This window comes from Bos javanicus, chromosome 23 (genome assembly GCF_032452875.1).
Source record: "Bos javanicus breed banteng chromosome 23, ARS-OSU_banteng_1.0, whole genome shotgun sequence".
Classification (NCBI taxonomy): domain Eukaryota; kingdom Metazoa; phylum Chordata; class Mammalia; order Artiodactyla; family Bovidae; genus Bos; species Bos javanicus.
In genome coordinates this window covers 32,668,554-32,696,452 of record NC_083890.1, presented here as the reverse complement: position 1 = coordinate 32,696,452, position 27,899 = coordinate 32,668,554, and the positions used below count along the sequence as shown (strand labels likewise).

Here is a 27,899-nt window from a genome sequence, read left to right as displayed (position 1 = left end):
GCACTGCAGGTGGATTATTTATCCGTTGAACTACCAGGGAAGCCCCTATATATTTCTCTTAGGTTATATCTCTGAAATGGTAATTTATATATCACTAGGTTCTAAATTACCCTTTGGCATCACACCCTGCCAGCAAGGATATATTGAACTGATCATGTCAAACCACATTTTGTCCTTGGAGAATCCTGCAGTATTCACAGTTTTATGTGAGGAAATTTCCCAGGATTGAAGTTATTTTTTCATTAAAAATAAAACCCCTGGAGAAAAAAAGTGACAAATAACAGGGGGATGGTATTTTACATTTAAATCTGTAATATTCACCACCTCTTTTTAAAATGGCTAGTGTTCTTGAGGAAGGAATATGAATTATTAAAAGTTCTCTAGATTTTAATTTACCTTGCTTCTGTCCCCATTATGAATGTTTTTGTATTAGAACTATTCACTTAGAACTATGAGTAACAGCTGAAATATTCCTCCTTCCTTGAGACCACACTTCTCTCTTGAAAGAAATGTGATTTTATTTTTAACATTTTAAAAAGTATTGAGTGATTCAGTTACATTTACTCCTCTTTGATCTTGTATTCTTTTAAATAGTGCTAGTGTGTGGGATCCAAATGAGGGTAATTTAAAAACCAGTTTTACATGCATACATGCAGACACAGCCTCTAATTATGCAAATTCATTTAAAAGGATTTTCATTTACAGTAATGGAAAAGCTTTTACTGTTTTGGGAAAGCTTTAAGCTTTGGGGGAATTTTAGGCATCTAATAACCTGTGAATTCAATCGAATGTTCTTGGCAACTGAAGATCAGTTATTTTCTTATTTAAGTTTTGGATTTTTGTTTTGGGAGTCTATTTTAGTTGCAGTGTTTTTTTTCTCACTCTGCTTTTTTATGTTGTGTGTTGATAGAGACTTCTGCTTCTCTGTTCTTATTCTGCTTACTGCTGATAACATTTTTTTTGTTTTTTTCTCCTTGGGCTTCCTTAGCTTGGCCACTGTGTAAGTACTTTATGAATCAATAAATTAGGCTATGTTGACCTTTTAGTACCGAAAAATGTTAGTATTATGGGTTTATGCTACAAATATCAGTTAGGAGTATTTGTAAAATAAACAGAGTTCAGCACTGAAATCTCATCTTCATCCTATTTTCTGTTTTCACAAATGGAATATTTTTTCTATACATTATAATAAGTAGAGATTTTCTAGAAGTTTGACTTTTCAACAGAGAAATCATTAGCAGCAAATAATGAAATTGTAAAGACTTATGCTTATCTTCTCAAAAGCATAATATTTTCATGTTGTGAAAAGCAGATTATGTTCCTTTGAAGTGTTTGCCTAAATTATTTCTTGCTTTAATATTGATATGGTCTACATATAATGCTCAGTGCGACTTGAAGCAGTGTTGCTTAAATCTATTTGTGAAGAACCTGGTGGTGGTTGTTTTTTAATTTCTACTCTATCATAAGCCAATACTTTGGCAAAAAATATAATAAAAGTAGCCATAGTTCCACCCGCTGGGTTCACAGCCCTTCAGCTGTGGAGTTGGCTGGTCTTGGTTTCCATGGAGGAAACCAGCCTCCAGGGAGGTCGGGCTCTATGTGACACTCCCCTTCAGAGCTCACATCGGACATCTCACAGTGATCTGCGGTCACCTGAAAAAATAGAAAAGACTGAATGTAAACACCCCCGCTAAAAAAAACTGAATAAAGTGATCCCAAAGATCTGTGCAAAATTCTGCTTAACATATAAGCAGCCAGGAAAATTGGCAGGTTTTGGTCCAGGGTTCCACAGACATATTGCCTGTAAAATAGTGAAATAAGGATTCCTTAAATTTTTACATCAAAATGTGAACAAGTAGAAAGTGTTATCAATTTGGTATAGAATCTTAAAATAAAATTTCATTTTCTTAAGCAAATAGAGAAATTACCATATCCTTTGGCCCATAGTAGGTTCCCAATAAATGGTAGTTTCTCTTATTAGATCATAAGTTTCCTAAACAGAGGGCCACAGCTTGGAAAACTGCACCCTGCACAATGTTTTAACGTGTAGTAAGAACTCAGATAGTTGCTAAATGGGAAACAAAAAGATATTCTGACCTTGGTAAAATGTGCTTTTGGTTTTTGGGAAAAAGATGAAAATGACTTTTTAGGTTTTTATTGTCTCCTTCAGTTGTTTTGCTATTATATGATGGAGAGTTATACCTGAAAGCTGTAGTAATCAGATATAACAGTAGTGATTTCTCACGTATAAAGGTATTCATTAGATTTCCAAAAGTCAGAAATGAAGAAAATTCTTGTGGGTTGACGGAGATTGTTTTGCTTTTGGTGATGCAGGGTCATCTCTGTCTTCTGTTTCTTTCTGTAATGATTTTCAGACTTATGTGGAATGGGACATAATGACTAGTGGTTGGCCCTTTGCATTGATGATTTTTTTTTTTTTTAAGTTGATAAGTTTTCTCTTTTTTCTTTGGTGCTAAGTTCAAGGCTATCTCTCCTATTTTTAATTTTTTGGTTTCACCCCTCCAGTAGGTGACCACTTTCCCCTGTTTGGTTTGTGTTTCTCTAGCTGAGATCTGGAGGTGCGCAGGTACTAGAGGGCTGCATTGCTGAAATCCACAACATCAGCAGCCTAGACATCTCCGATAATGGTAAGTCAGAAATTAGAGAAGAAAACACATAGAAATATTATTTGAAGGAAGTTAGTAAAGGGAAAATAGTCTAATCCAATCTAGATGACACCTTAATAAAACTGATATTTCACTCCTTGATTAGAGGACTATTTTTTCTTTTTCCACGATTTTTATAAGTATTTTTTTTTTCATGATAACTATAGCCATTTATGTTTTAAGAGAGTATATTTATGGAATAATTTCATGTCAAAGTCTTAAGTTTGTTTCATGGCCAAAAAGTGAAAAGTCTATGCAGTAAAACAATTTAGTTAAAAAAAAAAGATCAGCAATATATTGATAACAATCTGAGTACAACCTTTTGTGTTGGACTTGGTAGTAATAAATTGAGGCCTTATTTATTTATACAAAAACCTGTTTCATTAGCTTTATTTCTACTGGTTATAGTAACATGTGAGTATGAACCTGCATAGGCAAGCATGCTGTATGAATTTGCATAGACAACTTTAACTGCAATCACCTCCCAGTGAACAGTATGTCAGAATCTTCTCTCACAAAGGTGTGGAGAGAGATGAAACTTTGTACTGTCATGTATCACCATTCCTTACTGACTTTAGCCCCTGGTTGCGCAAGAGATTTAGATACATCTTTGTGGAGAATGAATTTATCCCCGTGAAATAATAGGACATAAAAAGAAGGCAAAAAGTTCCTGGGGTCGGGGGGAGGAGAGTAGAATCCTAGGGATTTCAGGACAGTACAGAAAGTCATCCAACTGCCTTGTGCCTTTGTTTAATTGTGTTCTCTCTGAGAATTTATTTATCCACATGTGTGTTAATTTTCCATTTACTCTGATTCTTTTCAGGTTTAGATTCTGACCTATCTACCTTAATAGTGTGGCTCAGTAAAAACAGATCAATACAACACCTGGCGTTAGGCAAAAATTTTAATAATATGAAATCCAAGTAAGAGTTTTTTGCATTTTTTATATGACAATGATGAAAATAACCAGCCTCCTGAAAGCTTTTGATTTGATTCCACTGTCCACATCTTTAAAATCTCTTTAGAAATCTGACACCTGTGTTGGACAACTTAGTACAGATGATTCAAGATGAAGAATCAGTGAGTATTATTTTCAACACTTTTGCCTAAAACCTTTCTTTCTGTTGCTGTTCTTACTAATTTTGTCCAGTGGGTTAGTGCTGATATGCTTTCAGATAATTTTATCTCTGCATACATTTTCTATTATTTTTTAAATGCAGTAAATATTCATGTTTTAGCACAGTTATAGAGTATACTTAAATTTACTTAATTTCACTTTATTCAACTAATCACTAATTAAAGGAAGATTGAAATGTACGTTTACTCCTAAGCCCATTTTTCAATGAGCTGTATTACTTACTAGCTTCAGCTAATACACTAATCTACAGGTATGAATTTTTACTCTCTAGTTGACTTTATGACTTAATCTCATGCTGAGAAACATCATATTGCTAATTTGAATTTCATCCAGTAATTATGCAGAATTGTAAGAGACTAAGAAAGTTGTTCCCCAATTTAAATTGTGTCTAGAGCTCTAATAATCCTTATATTTTTATCCCCTTTAATTGTTCCTGGCTAAGACTTTGTTCATGGTAAAGAAATTTAATTTCAAATAGTATCCTATTTTGCTATCCTTAGACATGCATAAGAAAAGATATTTTCTGGACCAAGTGAGAAGCACTCTACCATTAATTCCTTTCATTGAAACCGAGTGTATCACACCTTGTATTTTACTGATGCTATTTAACATTTTGTCCATTTCCTGTCTTAGTCCTCAGACACCTAAGAGCTTATATGGTTCCTCAAATCCAAATCAATTTGTATAATGAAGATTCATATTATTTGTGTTGGGTGATAGTTGCTTTTGTAGGTCATAGGAGTAATTTCCTATGTTAATCATGTGAGATGTGTCACATTTTTTTAAAGTATGATTTTCCCTTTTGAATTTGTATAGGGTAATAGCAAATTCTGCTAAAACTGTAAGCTAAGTTTTCAGAGAAAGCCATGGGGTCAGGAGAGATGGAGGCGGGTGCTTTTCCTTGCCTGCCTTTGCCCACATCTCTTTGTGGGGCTCTGATCTGAAGGGCAGGAGAAAATTCTGCTGTCCTGACTCTTCACTGTGTGGATGTAATTTCCAACCTGTGGGCTAGAAATGAAACTCATTGTTATTTAATGAATTCAAGCACTGCTGTTTGTCCTCATTTGCCAATAAGCCCTATATTTGGTTACTGTTATACTGGGTTATTAAAGTTAGAGGCATAATTAGAATGTAATTTATACTTTTCAGAATTTATGCAGTTTGTTTTACATATTAATTTGACTTTCCACCACCTTGCTGTATTTGAGATTTTGATTTCCCAAAGTTGGCCCAGTTTTGAAAGATTGGAGAAGCCAGTATTGCAGAATCTACAGAACTGTGTTTAATAATCATTCCCAAATATTTGTTTCTTAGCACATATTTTAGGAAAATTTATGTTAATTTCATGTTTTGCTTATTACACAAGGGTCTTTAAATTCTGTTTCCTATAATTTTCAAAGTCTCGTACTCAAAGATAATCTTGATATTTAAAGCACACCTAAAAACATATTTGCAGATGGTAAAATTTGATATATAAATGTAAATTCTGTCAAGTTATAAATTTGAGAAATGTGCTGCTAGTAACATACAGTGAAAAGCCTTTTATGTTCATGTCATAGAAAAGTAGGTGGCTTTTTCAAAAAGCAATTACCTTCTTTTTTTTTTTCTCCTACTTCAGAATCAGTAATGTTCACAACAATTTGAAATGATTAGGAGTTAAATCTTGTGACTATAAAAATTCCATCCATAACTGGCACCACTGGGCTGATTTTTTTTAAAGGTCTTTACATATAAAAAGGAAACTCTTTGCTTTTTACATTATGACCTTGTGTCTGTAGAGCTTGTTCTTAAACAGCCCATGGAATACTTTATTCGCCCAGTATTGCACATTATGTTCACTTGGAAAATCCAGACATACAGGTTCCAGTGTCGCCTGCAACTCTAGACAGTGGTTGTCAGGCTGCAGCAACCACAGTCAAGGGACAGTAACATTGAGGGGCCAAGATGACAGAGACTTTTGGTTTGAAGTATTACGTACAAATCTATGCTATGACCAATAGAACAGTATGTGTTTGTCCTGGGAGTGCCTATCGCAAAGAGACAGATTGCCAGATTAAGCATGTTCAGCTCTGAACAGGAACAGTAAGATTTCAAGTAATCATGTTACCTGGAAGTGCAGTAAATCAAGAAGGGATGACCTTATAAATATGCATGCAATTCTGGCTGTTCTATTCACATTAATGACTCTGCCTATTATTTTTAAGTGTTAACTGGGGTGTATTAGAGTTTGAATATAGTACTGGAAGTGGTGCTCACCAGCTTGGAGACTTGGCAGCTTTCCAGTATTAGGAAGAAGCTATAATATATCATTTTTGCAGGAGTTGAATAGAGCTCATTGAAATGATGGGATTACAGCTTTTTATTAAAACACCATTGCTTACATTTTCATTTAAAACATGAAGTTTCCCGAGTCTGAAGCATCTTTTGTTAAGTTTCTTCCATCTACTTGAATGTAGAATCTTAAGAAAATTGAAGCCACCTCCCTAAGCCTACCTGAGTCTAAGATTATTCAGGCTTTGGGGCTGAAGTTTCAATTGCCTTAGCACTTATTATGTCATTTAACTTGAAAAAAATTGATTCTAACTAATATTAATAGCGTTTGATTTTAATATAGATATATTACATTTAGAAATTATGGTCAAATTTTGATAATAAGTACACTCAGGAAAAGTGTAATCAAATGCATAATGCCAGTTTGTAAATGTATGAGTCTTTAAACTGTCGACACTGTCTTCCTGCCTCTTGGGCCTTTTGGTAGATGTGCCTTGAACACGTGCTCTATTAGAAGTCAGGGGCTTCCCAGGTGGCACAGTGGTGAAGAATCTACTTGCCAGTTCAGGAGATGCAAGAGACCTGGGTTTCATCCCTGGGTTGGGAAGATTCCCCTGAATGAGGGAACGGCAACCTACTCCGGTATTCTTGCCTGGAACATTCCATGGACAGAGGAGCCTGCTGGACTATAGTCCATGGGGTTGCGAGAGTCAGACACGACTGAGCATACATGCATGGGAATCAGTGTTTATTGGTTGAATGGACGTGAATACACCCCAGGATTTATGGTGGGGGATCCCACAGACCACCCAGGCACATCTTGATAACCCAAGTCCTGTGGGCCACCATGGAACCTGGTCATAGATGATCCTAGAAGCTGCTTCCCAGTAATGTCAGAACTGCTTATGGAGTTAGGATATCGAATTGTTGAGTATAGTGGAGCCAACCTAGACTACCTCAAGCAACCCAGAAGACATCCAGATCCCCAGGGAAGTCTTAGTTCTGACTTTTAGAGCAACACTGGTTTTAAGTCCAGAAATTCTCACATCTCATTAATTCAATTATGGCTGAAGAAGGGGATTGAGAATTTAAATGCCCACAGTTCTAGGAAGGTGACATAAATAAGTAAGTGTGAGCAGGGTGTAAGTAGGGAGCACCTTTCTTTTTTCTTTTTTGGTCATGTTCTATGCAGACCAAACAAAACCTGCCTCTAGGCTGAGTGGCTTTTGTGCTCAGTAGCTAAGTCGTGTTTGACTCTTTGCAACCCTGTGGACTGTAGTCCACCAGGCTCCTCTGTCCTTGGGATTTCCCAGGCAAGAATACTGGAACAAGTTGCCATTTCCTTCTCCAAGTTGCCATCTTCCTGACCCAGGGATTGAACCTGCATCTCCTGCATTGCAGGCAGATTCTTTACCATTAAGCCACCTGGGAAGCCCCAAATGGCTTTTAGTCTCTGGCTTAAATGGACAGTGAGTGGTCACTATACAGCTTATGGTAATGAAAAAGTCACATACATTTGACTTTTTAAAAAAAATTGTAGGTATGCTTTTTGATTGGATCTTATAAGAAAAAGCTAACAGGGAAGATCAAAAAGATGCAGGAAAAGCCAACAGAGGCTTTGTATTGTGAGGAGTTAAAAACACAGAATCGGCAAACAGACTGGTTCCTGTTCAGCTACTTTCTGTATGACCTTGGTTGAGTCACTTAACCTTTCTATTTCTTCTTTGAGAATAGGGGTAATAATACCTAATATAATATTGGGCTTCCCATGTGGTGCTAGTGGTAAAGAATCTGCTTGCCAATGCAGGAGATGTAAGAGATCTGGGTTCGATCCCTGGGTCAAGAAGATCCCCTGGAGGAGGGCATGGCAACCCACTCCAGTATTCTTGCCTGGAGAATCCCATGGACAGAAGAGCCTGTCAGTCTACAGTCCATAGAGTCACAAAGAAAGAGTTGGGCACGACTGAAGTGATTTAGCATGCATAATAATACCTAAGTATTGGATTATTGGGTTGATTAAATGAGTAAACACATGTAAAAAGCTTAAACAGTCATTAATCATAGTAAACATTCGATGAATGTCAGCTATTATTGATCCTGGCTGGTACATTTACTACTACTGGTAATTTAGTACCAGTATTCCTCTATTGGGCTTCCCAGGTGACGCTAGTGGTAAAGGATCTGCCTGCTAGTGCAGGAGACATAAGAGATGCGGGTTCGATCCCCGGTTTGGGTAGATCCCTTGGAGGAGGGCATGGCAACTCACTCCGGTATTCTTGCCTGGAGAGTGCCGTGGACTGAAGAGCCTGGTGGGCTACGGTCCACATGATTGGAAAGAGTCAGACACGACTGAAGTGATTTAGCATGCATGCATCATTCCTCTACTAGTGTTTTAAGACACCATTTTACCTTGCCTAGAAATGGATCAAAAAGGATAGTGTTGCCATACTGAAGCACAGACATTTTTGTGCAGTATTTTTATTTCTTCCCATCCTCCACTTCAAAAGAGCTGGCATCTGCCACTCTGGATATCTTTCCACAGCTTCCCTTAGAGGAGAGGTGGGTGGTATTCAGCATTGACACAAGCTCTTCATGTTTGACTCCCAAGGTCCAGAACCCTTGGATCCCATTCACTAGTGCCTTTTAGCCAGAAGTTTCCAAAGTTTCCACCTTGTGCTTGTGCAGTAGGTCCCACCCCCGATGGTTTCCCATGAAGCAGGTCCCCTGAGCAGTGGCAGCCCTGATGTGACCGTGTGAGTGCTATCTGGTGTTGCCTCCACAGCCTCTGCAGTCCTTGTCCCTGGCCGACTCGAAACTCAAGACTGGGGTCACCATCATCATCAATGCCCTGGGTAGCAACACCTCCTTGACCAAAGTGGACATCAGTGGGAATGGCATGGGGGACATGGGGGCGAAGATGCTGGCCAAAGCACTGCAGATCAACACCAAGCTCAGGTAGGCAGGCCGGGCACTCGGCCCCGATGGGTGGATGCTGGTTCTCAGGAAGGCCTGGAGGGGAGTCTGACCCACAGGCACTGGGGACCTGCTGTGTCCATGTGAGCCTGAGTTTCCAAGGAGACCAGCTGGGGAGCGGAGACGACAGCTTCAAGTCTTCTGTCAAAATATAGAGGAGAGTGTTCCCAAATTTAGACACAGTCATTCCTTCACACTGCTCTTTTCAAGATTTCCACTGTGAGGTGAACCCGACTGAGAACCATTGCAGTTTCCTGTTTCACAGCAGCGTTGACAGCTGACAGATGTGAGGGGAAAGGAGGGGCTTGGGGACAATGCCAAACATGCAGAGCTGGGAAGACGGGAGGAATTACATGAGGGGCTTCCCAGTATTGGTTGTGAGCCCAGTGTCTTATCTTCCCTTCCCACTCCTGCCGACATAAAGACCTAAAACCCAAGGGATCCAGGCAGTCCACTGGGTCAAAAAGGCAGGTTCATCCTGGAAGCCAACTCATCTGTTCATTGGTTTTCATCTGTAGTACTTCCCAAGCCTGGCTTTTCTTAAGGATAAGCCATGCAGTAGCCACTTCTCTTAGGGACCAGTAATGTGGTAACCGTATTACCACCCATCATTTGGAGATTTGGTTGCTACCTAGCCCAGTGGTCTGGTGAAAGAAGAGTTAATAATTCATACTATTCCTCACGGGCTCTTTCTTGCTATTTCCCTGGCTCTCTGGTATAAGTCAGAGCCTGTACCTTCTGTCTAAATTGAAGGCAAAAGCCCCAAACTGCAGCAGTTTCTTTGAAGGCCAGTGTGTATGTGAGGAAGGTCATTGAGGTTAGGAAGAGAAAGCAATTAAAGGCTGTGAGTCTGGGAGCATTCAGACAAATAAAAAGCCATCTCATGTGTCAGGTGAATTGACAAAGCCTAAAATACTTCTGAAGTATTCACATTCTGAAAGGAGAGTAATACTTTTCTTCCAAAATAGATTTTGTGTTTAAAAAGTAAACAACCTCCTTAGAGTACCCGAGGTTCTGCCAGCAGAGTGAACTTGGTTGCTGGGACTGTTGGTCACACCACATCAGGGCAGTGATGAAACATCAGAAAATACCAGATGGTCTTTCTAGCTGTTTACAATAGAAAAAAAATCTCAGTGTCTGAAATTCTCTATGCTGGACATGAGACTGTGTAGCCTCTTACATAAATAGCTTCAGCCTCAGACTTCAGTACTAGGATGGTATTTGGAGAATATGTTGGGAGAATATCAGGAAGTCAGGATTTAGGGTTTTCTGGCTGGTGTTAGGCATTAGGTGACATAATGGTAAGTTAACGTGTGTGCTCTTGCTTTTAAGTTTTTTTTTTTTTTTTTGCCATCCTCCTTGAGCAGAGAATGGCTTTGGAATCTAATACTGGGGGAAATGCTCATCCTTGCTTTGTTTGAAACAACGCTGAATGTTATTCCTTGTGCTAAACTACCTAGACAGTGTTGCCTCTGAGAGATGTATCTGTAGTGGGAGAATCATTTCCTCCATTCCTAACTATCTGATCATCTTTGTGATTTGGTTTCCAAACAGGACTGTTATATGGGACAAGAACAACATTACCGCACAAGGCTTTCAAGATATAGCTGTTGCTATGGAAAAGTAAGTTTTACGTAGGACTTCCTTCTAGAAAAGTAGAAAAGAACCAGTGGTGTTTGTGTTATCAACGGGGTAATACGAGTGATGATAGATTAACTCAGACCCGGACTGTCCGAGTCTCAGTCTACTGCTCACCAGCCGTGACACCTGGGAATATGGAGACTTTGTTCTGGTGTGAGTTTCTTCATCCATAAAATGAGGGCATAGATGCTCATTCTGCCAAAGTCGCAGATATCATGGTGGAGGCCCACTCAGTGCTCGCCTTGCTTCTTTCTCCTTGTGGTTTTAAACCTATTTCCACAGGGTCTTGCTTTCTTGCCCAGATGACAACTCTGAATCCAGTGGTGAGAAAAAAGCTGGGCTCCAGAAAATAAAGTCAAAGTGAAAGTCACTCAGTTGTGTCTGACTCTTTGTGACCCCATGGACTCTACAGTCTGTGGAATTCTCCAGAATACTGGAGTGGGTAGCCGTTCCCTTCTCCAGGGGATCTTCCCAACCCAGGGATTGAACCCAGGTCTCCTGCACTGCAGGCAGATTCTTTACCAGCTGAGCCAGCAGGAAAATAAAAGCGAACTTGAAGAAGTGGCAAGGGCAGGGCTCGCTCGTCTCATTTCTCTTAAAGGCTTTCTTTATTACCTTTGTAACTAAAGTCTGCAATTATTATTTATTGTCAAATTTACTATCCCAGTGGAAAGAAGAATACAAATGTGGCCGGAAAAAAAAAAATGCTAGGGAAAAAAAAAGCTCTTTCTGAGCTTTTCAGCCTTCATATTATATTCTAATGGCAGAAATGATCAAAGCAGATGTATAGCATTAAAAACGAGAGGTTGCCAATTGTAGGACGAAAATTAGGGGCCAGGGATATAGGAGCTGGTGCCCTGGGGAGGGGAAGAGGATGCATTTCCCAGGTTTCCCTCCATGCATGGCCCCTTATGTGGAGCTCTCATGACCAGTATGATGACCTGGATAAAACCGTAGGCCTGGAATTAGGAGTTCTTCATTCAGTCCCTCGTTCTATCATCAACAAGCCTATGATCTTGAACAAAGCATTTCACCTCACTGATTGATTTTTTATATATATATAAAGTGAGAATTCAGAGTAAATTGTCTTTAAGTACCTTCCAATTCTAAATCCTGTGGTTTTCCTTTAGCCAGAAGGTCAAAGTTGCTGCCACCTCTGCTATCACTAAACAGGGATAAGGCAGCTTATACCATCAGTCACCATGGCCACCCTTCCTGGGAGCCTTCTGTGACTGCACAACCTCCTATAATTACACCTATTGCACCACAAAACCTTTGAAAGGAAACAGTTATTTACCAGTCATCGCATTTGGGTACTAACAGCACAGCTGCCACCCTGATGATTTTGCAGACTGCCAGCCAAGACAGGTCTGTGAGAAGCCAAGAGTAGGGCTCCCTGGATTACAGTCTCATATATTCTGAGGTCCAAGATGCCAATGGTGTGAAACCACATTTGGTTTAAGTAAACCATGCTGGTCTGAAGCATGATGCAAAGTGGATGAGGGAAAAGAAAATCATCAAGTGTGCCAAAAAAAAAAAAAGACCTATTGTCCCTTAGTTTCAGTTTTCTGGCTCCTCTTAAGTCAAACAAAAGCAATTTTGCTCAAGCAAAGTTGAGGTAAAAATGAAAGTTACAGAAATAACAGCCTTGTCTTTGCTGGTTATTTTACTTTAAAGTCACCCTGTAAGTTGGACTGGATGAAGAACAGTTTTTTTTTTTCCCCATTAGGTAACCATCCAGATGACTGCTATTATTAAGATGACTGTTTATTTTCTTTATTATTTATTCATTATTCATACCTGTTTTAGGAGTTAGTTGTTAATTTATTTTTCCAGTAGAAGCCATCTAACCAACCATAAGAATCACACCTCAAGTGCTGCTTCTTGTTTAGAGACCTAAAATAAGCCAGCTGTGTGAAGCCTATGCCTCAGCTGCTAACATGTGGCCTACCAGGTCAATCTTCTGAGTGTCTTGTTGTAGAAACACATACATTTGGGGTGGGAAAGAGAAGGTGCCCCCAGGGCTTGAGTTTGTGGAAGGGGAGCAGGTGTGGACATTCATCCTGACCCACAGCACTTTGTAGCAAGGTCAGGAGCAGAGGCCAGAGTACAGCTTTAAGTGTTCTCATGCAAAAATGACTCACCCTTGCATTCCTGTGTCAACTGGTCAGCAGCCCTGAGGTAATAAATAGACCCAGAGTTGCTTTACCTGGTGTCAAGAGCCTGGGGTTCTCGGGGTGGGGTGCAGACTGCCAGGCCCTCAGAGGTCAGGGTGTTGAGCCAGGCAGGAAGGTTTTCTAGACAGTCACTAGTCTTGGACTCGCTTATTTAAAGGAGCCCAGAGCCTGAACAGACTGTTATTGTGGATGCTCATGTCCTTGGCTTGGCAAGCAAATGTTTTGGTTCTATTTTGGGGTTTTTCTCTACTGTTCGGGGCCTGTCATCCATCATCAGGGGTCATCAAGGTACCTTCAGATCTGTTGGTAATTGAAATCCAAGTGAGTGAGTTGATCTGGACATTTCCCCGTAGCCTTTCTCTCAGTCCATCTCTGTAGTTTCAGTTTGAAAGTCCTGTCCTTGGTGTAATTGAAAGCCAAAAGCCAAACAACAAAACCAGTTTCCTTCAGATTCTGTCAGTTTTGCAGACAGCGTGACGAGGTCACCCGTGGTGTTGCACACGTGGATAGGAAAGAAGGCGGACCCTATAATCATGGGGCCTAAGATGTTCCAGTAGTTTAGAATTTTCTAAGACACTTTGGCAATTCTCTTTTCAGATTTTTCAAAAAAGAGTGTGGAATTAAAGTAATAGGAAGTTATTTTTAATAAACAACATTTTCTCCTTTTTTCTAGGAACTACACATTGAGATTTATGCCAATTCCTATGTACGATGCTTCTCAGGCCTTAAAAACAAACCCTGAAAAGACAGAAGAGGCTCTCCAGAAGGTACTGAAGGATCAATAGCTTAATTATAATAAATTCACATTTGAATGGAATTATGTGAATAATAATTTTGAATGTATGAACAGTACTTTGTATTTTACAAAGCTATTTTCATATTTGTATTCTTGTGATTATGACTGGCATAATGCATGACTGGGGGAGGAATAAGATAAGAAAGATTAAAACTTGTGAACATTAGGTGGAGTGAAAGAACATTCTTATAACATCAGCATGCCAGAGCTCAGGCATGGATAACTTCCTCTTTATCCTTTAGAGAATGTGTAGAAATCCATGTCAGCTAGCACATCCTTCATCCTCAACAGCCTGAACCTTCCCTTCCTTCTTCATCGAGAAACAGGGTATTGTTGAGATCTCTGTCATCTTTTTCTATAAATGTGTCGGAATCCACACCCATTCCCGCTTCCTTTCTGGTGACCCCAGAGGAGGGTGGGTGCTTTCCCTTAGAAGCCCAGCCATCCATGGTGCCTTTGACCCCAGCATCTCTGCCCTTTGCTGGTAACTTGCCCTGTTAGTCATTCGTTCACTCTTTCATGTCTTCATCCTTCTCTTTCTATGGTTATGGCTACCTTTGTATCTACTTAGGATATGCTCAAATATTTCCCATCTGACTCCACATTTATCATGCTATTATTTGGGGAATCTCCTAAATCTTTCTTCCCTCTTTGGGCTTTCCTCTGGTGGTGCCACCCTCTGTCCAGTCTCCTAAGTTTGACTTCTTTTTCCCTATATCATCTGCAGCCAATCTATCACCAAGTTTACTAACTGTGTAGCATAAATCTCTTCATTTACTCTCCTTCCCTCTATTCCTATAACAGATGCTTTTGTTCCAACCTCATCCTCTCTCACCAGGATGGTTACATCTCTTTGTCTGTTTTCCATGCCACAGTCAAAAATAGCCATCTTTCTTCTTGGTGAATTTGATCAGATTAAAACCTTCAATCCAGTCCTCCCCAGAGGCTTTTAGGATAAAGCCTAATCTCCTAAGCTTGGCAAGAATTTCTACCCAGGATCTGTCTCCTATTCACTGTCAATTTCATCTCTTAACCACCCCATGGTCTTTGTTTTTCTCTACTTCAGGGAACTTGATAGAAATGCAGATTCTTGGGCCTCAGAAACTGAGGCAGGACTTAACCATCTGGGTTTTTCTGAGCTTTCCTGATGCTTTCTAACATTTGAGAATCACTGCTTGAGTCTAGATGATACTCGTGCTTACCCCACTACTGTACATGTCTGTTGAGACTGAAATCCAGGGTCAACCTATCCAGGAAGACTTCTCAGAGTCCCTTTCCCCCAGTAGGTAGGTGGTTCTTCCACTGGCCTTGTGACATTGTTTTAAGTTACCTGCCTCCATTTTTTTTTTCCCTCCCAGTGACTGAGCTCTTTGAAGGCAGAGCCCGCATTTTTCATCTTGTTTTATTCTCAGAAGCTAGTGCAGTACCTGGTATGCACGCTTAGATGTTCTTTAGACGTTCAGTGAATTAAGGGAGTAAGGTTGGGAGTTGAGGAAGAGGAAAGTGTGGGATTGCAAAAGAAACCATCTAAGATTTGTGTTCAAAAGTTCCAAGTCAGACTCTTCCCAGCTATGTAAGTTCTGTAAGTACTTAGTGTTTCTGAACTTTGGTTTCTTCATCTATATAAAAAATAAAGCTACACAATGACAGTGTTTAGCTGACACTTAGAATATAGTTCATGCTGGGGGCCTGACACTATATTAAATGATTTACATAAATTAATACTTGTCAACTTTAAAGTAAATCCATGAGTTTTGTTCTATTATATCCTCATTTTATGGATAAGAAAACTGAAAGCATGTCTAATTTGCCTAAGGTCTCCATAAGGATCAAATGAGGTAGTGTACATGAAAAGCAATTTGTCGATCATAAAGCAAAATACAAATGTTACTTATCTTTATGCTTTCCTAAAGGAAATATAACAAGACATATTCTATAGAGATGAGGTTTCTGATTTCAGATTAGACATGCAGAGTTTGCAAGTCATCATTCCCATTCTCTCAAGAAAAAAGCTTAACAGAAAATGAGTGACTTTTCTTAGGTCTGCCAGAGAATTGAGGTGACATGCAAACTGTCACCCTGGAAATGGTAATACAGAAACTCAAAGCCAGGATCAGCTTACCAGGAGCAGAAGCTAGTGGAGCCAGTAACTCAGAGGAATGCTTAAACAGCAATTGATGAATTGTTGCAGGCTTAGTGTGGACTAATTTGAGAGCTAAAAACTCTTAGAGGCTCAGTCTTAGGTAGGCTCTGACCCTTGCCTGGGTTTAATTATAAGAACCCTAACATGTTATCACAGTGAAGACTGGAAGATAATTCACTCACGTTTCTGGCAGGGGGATGGGAAAAGGGAACTGTTTTGAAATACAGTCAGAACATGCTATCCTCTGTAACAAAAGCCAACCCTCAAGAGAAACTATTCTATGAGAGTCTTACCTGACCTAGTGAAAGGCAGACCACTGTATCCCCTTCCAGCTTTTTGTTTCACATAGGGAGGGGGGAAAAAAGAGGGCCAAGAAACACTTATAAAGGTTACAGTCCAGGGACTCAGACCTATTTTTTTTTTTTCTCAAAAAAAAAAAAAAAAAAGCCTAAATTTAGTCTTAAGGTTATAGAATGTTTCCCCTCCCTATTACATTATATCACACATCAACTATAATAACAGTGAATTACAACTGAGCAAAGCTGTAAGACACTATTTAAGGAGGCATTTCTAGGGAAACCCCAAAATAGCAGGAGAGACATAAACAGGTTGATAGAAGAACTTAAAGCCCCTGACATACACAGTTACAGCAGACGTTCAACACAACCCAGTTTCTAGCTGCTGCTGCTGCTGCTGCTGCTAAGTCACTTCAGTTGTGTCCGACTCTGTGCGACCCCAGAGATGGCAGCCTACCAGGCTCCCCTGTCCCTGGAATTCTCCAGGCAAGAACACTGGAGTGGGTTGCCATTGCCTTCTCCAATGCATGAAAGTGAAAAGTGAAAGTGAAGTCGCTCAGTCATGTCCGACCCTCAGCTATCCCATGGATTGCAGCCTACCAGGCTCCTCTGTCCATGGGATTTTCCAGGCAGGAGTACTGGAATGGGGTGCCATTGCCTTCTCTGAGTTTCTAGCTGGATGAACATAAAAACTTCACATTAAAAGATTGATGACCTCAGTGCCTATTACTAGATACATTATATCTGGCTTTCAACAAAAAATGACAAGGCATGCTAAAAGACAAGAAGAACCACAGTGTGAACAGCCAAAGCAAATATCAGAACCAGACTCAGATATGACACAGAGTTTGGAATTATCAGACAGGTCATTAAAACAATTATAATCAAATATGTTATGGGCTTTAATGGAAAAAGTAAAAAAAAAAAAAAACATGCAAGAACAGATAGGTATTAAAAGCAGAGAAAGAGGAACTAAGGAAAAAAATCAAAAGAAAGTGCTAGAAGACAGAAATGCTGTAACTAACAAAAAAATGCCTTTTATTAGCTCATCAGTGGGCTGGAGACAGTGGAGGAAAGAATCATTGAGTTTGAGGATATGTCAGTAGAAACTTCCCTGAAAAAACTTTGCCACTCAAACATTTTTTTTTCTAAAATATTTCCTCCAGACTGAAATGCAAAGAGGAAAAATAGAATAGGAGGGAAAAAGAACAGAATATTCTAGAACTGTGGGAAAAATTACAAAACATTGAATAGCCTTGTAATGGGAATATCAGAAGGAGAAAAAAGAGAAAGGAACAGAAGAAGTAATAACTGAGAATTTTTTGAAATTAATGACAGAAACCAAACCACAGATCCAGGGAACTCAGAGAACACCAAGCAAAATAAATACCTCCCTACCCCCCCACCTCACCATCCCCCGCCCCGCCAAAAAAAATCAACATGTAAGCACATCATATTCAAACTGCTGAAAATCAAGGAGAAAATGTTGAAGGAGGACAGGGGAAAATACATCTTGCATATTGGGAAATAAGGACAAGAATTATATCAGACTTTGAGTCAGAAATCATGCAAACAAGAAAATAGAGTGAAATACTAAAGTATTTGGAAGGAAAAAAAAAAACAGACTGGAATTCTGCATCTAGCAAAATTTTTCTTCAAAAATAAGAAATAAAGACTTTCTAAGTGGTGTTAAAGGGATGAAAGGGAGAAATTGGCAAGACTGTCATTAATGTACCTGTACTACTTGTGAAATGGACAGCCTGGGGTTAATCTGAGTATAACTTACAATTGGCCCACCTTATCTACATCTATGGGCTCAACCAACCATGGACCATGTAGTGCTGAAATATTTACTATTGAAAAATATCTGTTTACAAGCACACCTGTGCAGTTCAAACCTGTGTTGTTCAAGTAGCAATTCCAGTGTTATTTGAAAGAAGAGTTGAATTAATTGTAAATGTACTTTGCAGATACTAGGGCAACCACTAAAATATAATTCTTTAAGAAAGGAGAAAAAAGTGGATCATATATAATGCTTAAAATCAGAGAAGACAGAAAAGGAGAGGATAAAAAAAGAAAGAACAGAGTATGCAAATATGTTAATTAAAAAATTTGTGTTTTTTAAATGAAAATTGTTGCCTTTAAAGCTCATATTTATTGTTTTCTTTTCCTATAGTACTTACTATGCTTTTATATATTCCATTTTTCATTGTCACAGAACCCTGTCCTCTTGCCCTTTAATTTTACTCTATTGAAGAACAATATTGTGATTCTGTGTTCAATCTTTATTATTTTAAAATACAAGATTCCTTTATTAAAACACATGGTTTTTGCCTATGTGCTGCTGCTGTTTTCAGCAGTGAGACTGAAGGTGTCTAACAGATTCTAGACTGTCTCCCAGGTCACTGCTGCCCAGGGGTACTGGCAATGTGATAATGACACTCTTGGCTCTCCCCTTTCCATTTGACCTGAGTCAAGCCCTGTCCTGTCCTGGTTTTCTGCCTTGGCACCTAAAGGTGCATAGAAGGAAAATTCACCCTGTTAATTCAAGATGCAAATACTTTTCAGTGGTGATGTGTACATGACTGTTTTTAAAGACTCTTAGCGTTGTCTTTCTTCTCTCCCTGTACTAGCTGTTAGAAATGAGCTTTGAATACTAATTTTTTTCTAAAATCCTCCGTCCAAGCTCAGTCTGTGAAGCCCGGTTGGTGCCCCTGGGGCAGTCCTGGAAGTGCCTGGGGCTGCCTTGGGTGCACTGCCTGTATGTGAGCAGAGCCTCCTGAGTAAACAAGCTGATCTCAGAACTGGCCCATGGCCAGGGCTTAGTGAGGCCAAATGAAGAACAAGTAACAAAGCAAAAGCACCCCAAACTAGGGGGCAATGTGTGTCTGCCAGTTTCAGGCAAGAATCTTTTTTTTAGCAAAGACATTCTACCTGATGGTAATGTCACCTTGGAAAGAGATGACTTCTTGGGAAGCAGCAAGAGAAAATTAACGTAATATAATGTCATGGTATTAATGTGTCACTTTAATGATGCTCCATTTCAGGGATCTTTCTGTTTTATAATTTCTTCATTTATGTTTAGTATAATAGTACATTTTGCTCTGCTTTGTAGTTTCCAGGGATGATAGTAATTATAGTCTGTTTTAATTGTTCCTAATTGGTATTAAGTAGTAGTCATTTTAGCATATGCAAAACTAAAATGAAAATGTAATAATGCTGAAAGCCTCATAGTTATTAGATGTTCTTAGGGAACTATAGTGACAAATTAGAAGCCAAATGGTTAAGTTGCATTAATAAGACAAATAAAAGCAACAACTTAAAAAAATAGATGGCATACTTAGTTATCTCAGATCATTCTTTAAAAAAACACCTTAATAGGTATTCATTATCCCCAATAGTTTATACTACATTTTTTTGCCCAATGTGTATATTGTTCTTCTTAAATACTTTATTCCAGTCTAGTTATCATTTGTATTTTTAAGTTTTTCATAAAACATTGTCTATGTATAAAAATATAGATTGTCAAGTAACTTTAAGACTTCATTTTCTGTAGGAATCCATTTTCTAATTTTTGATACTTTTACTAAAATCATTCCTATTTTTAAAAATACATGTAAGCCTGGTAGATTAAGGAAATTAGTATATAGCTTTGAGATGGACCAGCCTGTATCCTTCCAATTTTGTACCTGTTTTTTCCTTTAAAGAATTTTCTGAATGCTGGTGAATTCTACCCCTGGAATAAGGCCAAGAGGTTCAGAAAAGACCATTCATACTCTGTAGGGGTACTTATTTAGCTTCTGAACTGTTTATTGGTTAAAAATTTATGAGAGGGAAAGATTACAATCATGTTCAGGAAAGTGATGAAAAGGCAGTAAATGGGGTGTCTAACCCTGCAGGCAATTAAACATTTGCTCTTCTTTGTCAACTACTGAGTCATATAAAAATCACCCCTGTTACCTGCAAGTAAAATTTCTAACTAAGAACACCTATAATGCATCTGATAGTCCATTTCCCCATCTCGTACATTCTGTGGGGCCAGGGCACTGGCAGGATGTGAAAATTAGTTGCTTGGGTCTTCACTTCAGCTGCTGGCTGTTTCACTGATGACTTTACTCTCTGCTGAGTTGACATGTGTTCTTGAGAGAGACCTGTGCTTAATTTCCAGATAGAAAACTATCTGCTCCGGAATCACGAGACTAGAAAATACCTTCAAGAGCAGGCCTATCGCCTCCAGCAGGGCATTGTCACCAGCACCACGCAGCAGGTAAGAGGGACCAGTCTTCTCCCAGTGCCAGTGTTCCTCCTGCTTACGCTGAACTGACCCTTGTAAGAGCCAGAGACCAAGGATTTTTATCGTTTGAATCATTTCCCATGGGACAGTAAGAACCCATTTCTGAAAATGACAACAGATGTAAGTAGAGTTTGGGGGAAGATGTAGAGGGAGGAAAATGTAGGTTAATTCTTATACTAAATATACAGTTTCCATTGTTGACGATTTTGTGCATTTTAAGACTGTCAGTAAGGTGATGGTCAGTTGCTAAGTTATGGACATAATGACTCTGACCCATGGACTGCAGCATGCCAGGCTCCTCTGTCCTCCACTATCTTCCAGAGTTTGCTCAAATTCACGTCCGCTGAGTTGGTGATGCTATCTAACCATCTCATCCTCTGCCACCTCCTTCTTCTTTTGCCTTTAATCTTTAATCAAGGTATTTTCCAGTGAGTCAACTTTTTGCATCAGGTGGCCGAAGTATTGAAGCTTAACTTCAGCTATAGTCCTTCCAGTGAATATTCAGGGTTCATTTCCTTTAGGATTGACTGGTTTGATCTCCTTTGCAGTAAGATGTGATTTAGATTTATGTATAACTATTAGAAACCCTAGATTATAGATGATAAAATCTGAGGGTAATCAGATTTAATACTTTGGAGACCTTCTGTTCCATTTCTTCTACTCCATTTCACTTCTCTGAGTAGGAAACAAATTCCCAAATTCTTCTGAATAATTAAGAATTTGTTGAATGTTAATTAACATGTAAGTGCTGAAGAGAAACTATTCTTTTCTTTTATTTCACTCCTTTTCTCTCTACTCAACTTCAAAAAAGTGTGAAATATTTTCCTCCAAAAACATAACCAAACCCAAGGATCATAAAATATTCGAGGAAAATCTATAGGATGTCAAAGAAAGAAGATACACCAAAGAACTGAGCTCAGATGGTTCAAAGTAGAGCAGAGAACTTAACAAAAGTTTTTTTTTAATTTAATAACTTCAGTGGGATTTGAGAGAATATTATATACATAAAATAGGAATTAGCTGCTGTGAAAAGGAGTAATCAGAGGACAGGAAACAATGCTTAGCAATTGAAAATATGGAAACTGTAATATAGAATTAAATTAACTGATAGTGCACAAATTAAGCTACTTGTTTGGTAGAAAACAGGGAAAATCTGTATAACATGCAGTATGACAGATGAAAAATATGAGAGAAAAGTAAGTCCAAATAGTGAATAGATTAAAAATGACCAATAGCCTTCTAACAGGAACTCCAGAGGTTAAAAAGAAACATCATAGAAAAAGTTAAAAGAGTAAAAATAATAGAAAAGCATTTCATATGAATGTTGGAGTTGATATAACCTATTGAAATAGATCTAGAGGGATGAGTAAAGGACTGTACTTGGTCAGAACACTTAGAATAAAGGGAAACAAAAACAAAAACACACCATCTTAAAGACTTACAGAGAGAATACACAGGTCATCTTACAAGGGAACTATCCTAGAAACAAATGAGGTTCAGCCATTTTATCAAACAGAGTGAGGGCAGAGTAAAATTATATTTGGACAGGGAATCAGAAATTTTACCCCCAATATTCCATATGAAAAACTGATTTTTTGAGGAAATTCTCTAGCAAAACAGAAGAAAGTATCAGTTCAGTTCAATCGCTTAGTCATGTCCATCTCCTTGCGACCCCATGGACTGCAGCACACCAGGTCTCCCTGTCCATCACCAGCTCCCAGAGCTTACTCCAACTCATGTCCATCAAGTTGATGATGCCATTCAACTTTCTCATCTTCTGTCGTCCCCTTCTTCTCCCACCTCCAATCTTTCCCAGCATCAGGGTCTTTCCCAATGAGTCAGTTCTTCACTTCAGGTGGCCAAAGTATTGGCATTTCAGCATCAGTCCTTCCAATGAATATTCAGGACTGATTTCCTTTAGGATGGACTGGTTTGATCTCCTGGCAATCCAAGGGACTCTCAAGAGTCTTCTCCAACACCATAATTCAAAACCATCAATTCTTCAGTGCTCAGCTTTCTTTATAGTCCAACTTTCACATCTATACACGACTACTGGAAAAACCATAGCTTTGACTAGATGGACCTTTGTTGGCAAAGTAATGTCTCTGCTTTTTAATATGCTCTCTAGGTTGGTCATAGCTTTTCTTCCAAGGAGCAAGCGTCTTTTAATTTTATGGCTGCAGTCACCATCTACAGTGATTTTGGAGCTCAAGAAAAGAAAGTCTGTCATTGTTTCCATTGTTTCCCCATCTATTTGCCATGAAGTGATGGGACCAGATGCCATGATAATCGTTTTTTGAATGTTGAGTTTTAAGCCAGCTGTTTCACTCTCCTCTTTCATCAAGAGGCTCATTGCTTTCTGCCATAAGGATGGTGTCATCTGTGTATCTGAGGTTATTGATATTTCTCCCAGTAATCTTGATTCCAGCTTGTGCTTCATTGAGCCCAGCATTTTGCATGATGTAGTCTGCATATAAGTTAAATAAGCAAGGTGATAATATACAGCCTTGACATACTCCTTTCCCAATTTGAAACCAGTCCATTGTTCCATGTCCGGTTCTAGCTGTTGCTTCTTGACCTGCATACAGATTTCTCAGGAGGCAGGTCAGGTGGTCTGGTATTCCCGTCTCTTGAAGAATTTTCCCCAGTTTGTTGTGATCTATACAGTCAAAGGCTTTGGCGTAATCGATAAAGCAGAAGTAGATGTTTTTTTTGGAATTCTCTTGCTTTTTCTATGATCCAATGCATGTTGGCAATTTGATTTCTGGTTCCCCTGCCTTTTCTAAATCCAGCTTGAACATCTGAAAGTTCACGGTGCATGTACTGTTGAAGCCTGGCTTGGAGAATTTTGAGCACTACTTTGCAAGTGTGTGAGATGAGTGCCGTTGTGTAGTAGTTTGAGCATTCTTTGGCATTGTCCTTCTTTGGGATTGGAATGAAAACTGATCTTTTCCAGTCCTGTGGCCACTGCTGAGTTTTCCAAATTTGCTGGCATATTGAATGCAGCACTTTCACAGCGTCATCTTTTAGGATTGAAATAGCTCAACTGGAATTCCATCACCTCCACTAACTTTGTTCATAGTAATGCTTCCTAAGGCCCACTTGTCTTTGCATTCCAGGATGTTTAGCTCTAGTTAAGTGATGATAACCACCATCATGGTTATCTGGGTCATTAAGATCTTTTTGGAAAAGAGAGTATACAATATGAGATATAAATAAGAAACTGTGCCAGAAATGAAATCATCGAAGTTATAAAAGCTGAAAGAAAGCTTAAAAAAATTGCCACTTTGGGGCAATCTGCTTTGAGCTGCAGAATTAAAAGATATACTATTACATGTATTCCTCTATGAATTCCATAATCATAATTCTGTACTGTGGATTTTAGTGGATTTAAAATTTTAATATCAACTTAGACAAGAAGGGAACACCTAATTATTATTATACTAAAAAATATGTAAATGCTGGAAATCTTAATGTAAAAATAATGAAACTAAGGTGTTGAAGAGGGAGAAAGATGAGTATAAGTATACTAAAGTTTTTGTTTTACTTTTTATTTATAAGTATACTAAAGTTTTAGTTTTAGGATAATCCTCTCTAGTTCATCAAAAGTCAAAAATACAGATGTAAATCTGCTGTTTGAAATGGAGGTCACCAAAATAATTTAAAAGCAGAGGGTTTTAAAAATTGTTTATTTCAAAAATGTTCATTTCAGTAGATTGAGAGGAACCAACTGGTAGGAAAAGTTTTATTACTTGAAACTACTTTTTATTGCTTATTCTATTTTCTTACCTGTACAAATATCATTTTAATTTTCGCAGTGTCTTTGGTTTTGGCATCAGGGTAATGCTAGTCTCAGAGAATGACTTTGGAAGTATTTCTCCTCAACTCTGGGGAATACTTTAAGAAGGATAAGTGTCTGTCTATTCTCAGTGTTTGGTAGAATTCACATGTGAAGCCGTCTGCTCCTGGACTTTGGTTTGTTGGGAGATTTTGTTTTTTTTTAATTGCTCATTTAATTACTGGTAATTGGTCTGTTCATATTTTTTATTTCTTACTGATTCAGTCTTTGGAGAGTGTATGTTTCTAAAAGTTTATTTCTTCTATTGTCCATTTTATTTGTGTATATTTGTTTGTTGTTGTTTAGTTAAGTCACGTCTGACTCTTTGCAACCCCCATGGGTTATAGTCCACCAGGCTCCTCTGTTCATGGAATTTCCCAGACAAGAATACTGAAGTGGGTTGCCACTTCCTTCTCCAGGGAATCTTCCTGACCCAAGGTTCAAACCTGTGTCTCCTGCATTGGCAGCTGGATTCTTTACACTGAATCACTTGGGAAGCCTGTATTTGTTTGTTGTAATCTCTCATGACCCTTTGTATTTCTGTGATGTTACTTGTAACTTCTCTTTATTTCTGATTTATTTATTTGAGCCCTCTTTCTTTTTTTCTTGATTAGTCTGGCTAAAGATTTATCAGTTTTGTTGATATTTTCAAGACAGACCACCAAGATATCTTTTCAACAAAGTTATTTTGGTCTTAGTTTCATTAATCTTTTCTACTTTTTTTTTTGGTCTCTATTCCATTTATTTCTGTTCTGACCTTTAGATTTCTTTCCTTATATCGTGTTGGCCAACACTAACTTTGGTTTTGTTATTTCTCCTTTTTCTACTTTTTTTATGTGTAAAGTTAGGTAATTTACTTGACATTGTTCTTGTTTCCCAGGTTAGGCTTGCATGGCTATAAACTTCCTTTTAGAACTGTTTTTGCTATGTTCCACGGATCTGGGGTCATTGTGTTCCCATTTTCGTTTGTTTGCAGTTGTTTTTCTTTTTCATTTCCTCTTTGACTTCTTCAGCCTTCCATTTGTTGTTTAGTTGCATATTGTTTAGCCTCCACATGTTTGTGGTTTTTTGTAGTTTTTTTTTTTTCCCCTTGTAGTTGATTTCTAGTCTCCTTACTGTTGTGGTCAGAGAAGATGCTTGATATGATTTCAGCCTTCTTAAATATATTGAGAATTCTCTTGTGGCCCAGCCTGTGATCTATCCTGGAGAATGTTCCATGTACTCTTGAAAAGAATATGTATTCTACTGCTTTGGATAGAGAGCCATTTTAATTTTTTGTTATTCCTTTTTCTTGAAAGAGAATGAAAGAAAGGTGTCCATAATAAATTTGTCATGTATGATCTTTCAGGTAGGTAAAATTATATAGATGACTTTGTATACATAGAGATTCATGAGTGTTCACCAAAATGTAAATAATGGTTATCTCAGGTTTAGATAATGGTTATCTCAGATTAGGTTGAGTTCTATTGTCTTCACAGTTTTGTTTGAATGCTTTATAGTAAGCATGTATTATTTATATAAAAAAGTATAGCAATATCTGTTAAGAAAATCATGAATTATGAATATTAGTGAAGTAACAGGGAGTTTGGGGAAGGGAAATATTATTTTTGACCTTACCAATGCCTTAAACATCTAAATTTTTTCCTATAAGGGACTAATATTAGCTTTTAGTACTTTATGGTTTACTATTATTTCCTGGTTTTAGTGTTTAACATTAAAAGCAGTGAGAAAGCTAAAATCTTACACTGTTGCCTTTGGTTCCTTTATGAGCTACCATAACATTCAATATCCTTTTAACTTTTTCCCTCATTCACAGGGGTTTTGTTGCTCATCCAAAAAAATTACTGCCGCAACCTTTAATGCTAATTTTTAAAAGTAAGTTTCATCTTCTCAGTCGAGAGGAAATTATACACAGGAGGCATATACAGATGTTTAATTCTGTAGGGGTGACATCGCTCTGAATTATTCAAGTCATTATGTAGTAGGTATATTGCCACCTTTTCACTTTGGGGATTTCTTAGGACATGATGATTAGCAGTTTTCAGACTTTAATTGTTTCAGTCGCCTTAGGAGAGATTTATCTCCTCCTTATTGAAACTTCTTATTGAAGTTTCCAGAAATAGGAACACAGAAAGAATAGGCCCTCTGTGACTACTCCTGCTAACCGCATAGGCAGTCATCATTCCCGGGTGACACTGAAGGGATTAAAATGTGTTTTAATGAAACACTGAAGTCTCATAAAAGTTCATATATTTGTTTTTGTCTCTAGTCTTTGTTTGGGAAAGACCTTCACAAGACTCAACACTGTACCTATGCTTTTGATCTCTTATTTTCATCTTATAAATGCTCTTAATCAAGAGCCAGCAAACGTCTATAAAACAACCAAATAGTAATTAGCCTTTACAGTGCATATGGTCTCTGTTGCAACTGCTCAGCTGTGCTGTGATAGAGTGAAAGCAGCCATGGACAGTATCTGCACACATGAGTGTGGCTGAGCCAATAAAACTTTATTTATAAAAACAGGCTCAGAATTGCCTATAGTTTGCCAGCCTCTACTATGTCTTCTCATTCTTTTTTTTTTTTTTTTAAGACAATTTTATTGCCTAGAGCTATTTACTCAGCACATTCTCTTTCCTTCCTTTCATGTGCAGGTTTTTATACTTGCTTTCCTGGCTTCTTGCTACCCATTCACTTTACAACCTTCTGGAATGTGCCATCTGTCCCTATCTGTCTGCTGAGATGAGACTCAATGGACCTGGTCACCAAGTCAGAGGCCTTTCTCCCTCTTATCTTTTGATGAAAGGAGGCTGTATGTGTAGTGGTCTGACTTGGGGTCTCAAGTCAGATGACCTGGTTTTAAGTACAGATTCTGCTATTCCTTCTTGGTTGGAACTGATGTTAGTCGCTAACTAACCTCTTTAAGGCTTGATTTCATCTGTAAAAATGGGAAAGATGACCCAAAGAAGGTGCCCAGATGATTAAATGGGATAATGTGTGCAAAGTACTTGGTTCCTCACCAGTAAACATCGTTTGTTGCTAATTTTTTATTATCACAATTGCCATCATTATTATAGACCATCTTATCTTTCTTGAGATACACTTCTTAGTTCACTGGGTAGTATGCTGTTCTGAATATCGTTCTGTTGTTCTCTGTCCTCCTTTCTACACAACTCTTTCTCCTTTCATCTTCCAAATGCAATCCTTTTTCAAAGTTTTGTACTTAGTGCTATCTAATCTACGTCTACCATTTTAACTCTCTCGTGTGGATGACTCCTGATCTGTCTCCTCAGTCCCTGTTTTCTGTAAACAGAAATTCCTGTTTTTCAGCTGTTTGTTTAGCATCCCCATCCAGATGGCCCTCTGACAGCAAGGTGAAAGACCAAACTCATCCTTTGGAACAGCTGATTTCACCATTTCTCTCAGAGACATTGTCATTCACTGAGACTAGAACTCCTGGAGTCCTCTTGGGTGCCTCATTCGCTTTGTTCATTCAGAGTCACTATTCACTGCCCATTTATCTTCAAAGTGTCTTTTACAGCTTTTCTTTTCTTTCTATTTCTACTGCCTGACCTTTTGCTAAGGCTTTTTATTAACTCCTTCCTGTGTCTTTTACAAGCATGGCAAGAACCAGTTAATCCATCTTCCATGTCTGCTTGTGCTTTTTTT

The 27,899-nt window shown here is 38.4% G+C and overlaps 1 protein-coding gene across 7 annotated transcripts in view; it reads left to right on the top strand.

Moving 5' to 3' along the window:
- The window catches only part of CARMIL1 (capping protein regulator and myosin 1 linker 1), a 307,561-nt gene that overhangs the window by 213,781 nt on the left and 65,881 nt on the right, over positions 1 to 27,899 (top strand). For all 7 annotated transcript variants that reach the window (XM_061399266.1, XM_061399264.1, XM_061399258.1 and 4 more), the window contains 7 exons: positions 2,567 to 2,648; positions 3,490 to 3,589; positions 3,692 to 3,746; positions 8,858 to 9,030; positions 10,603 to 10,671; positions 13,540 to 13,633; positions 20,270 to 20,368. In XM_061399266.1, the coding sequence (XP_061255250.1) occupies positions 2,567 to 2,648; positions 3,490 to 3,589; positions 3,692 to 3,746; positions 8,858 to 9,030; positions 10,603 to 10,671; positions 13,540 to 13,633; positions 20,270 to 20,368 (672 nt within the window). The remainder of the gene's footprint in view (positions 1 to 2,566; positions 2,649 to 3,489; positions 3,590 to 3,691; positions 3,747 to 8,857; positions 9,031 to 10,602; positions 10,672 to 13,539; positions 13,634 to 20,269; positions 20,369 to 27,899) is intronic.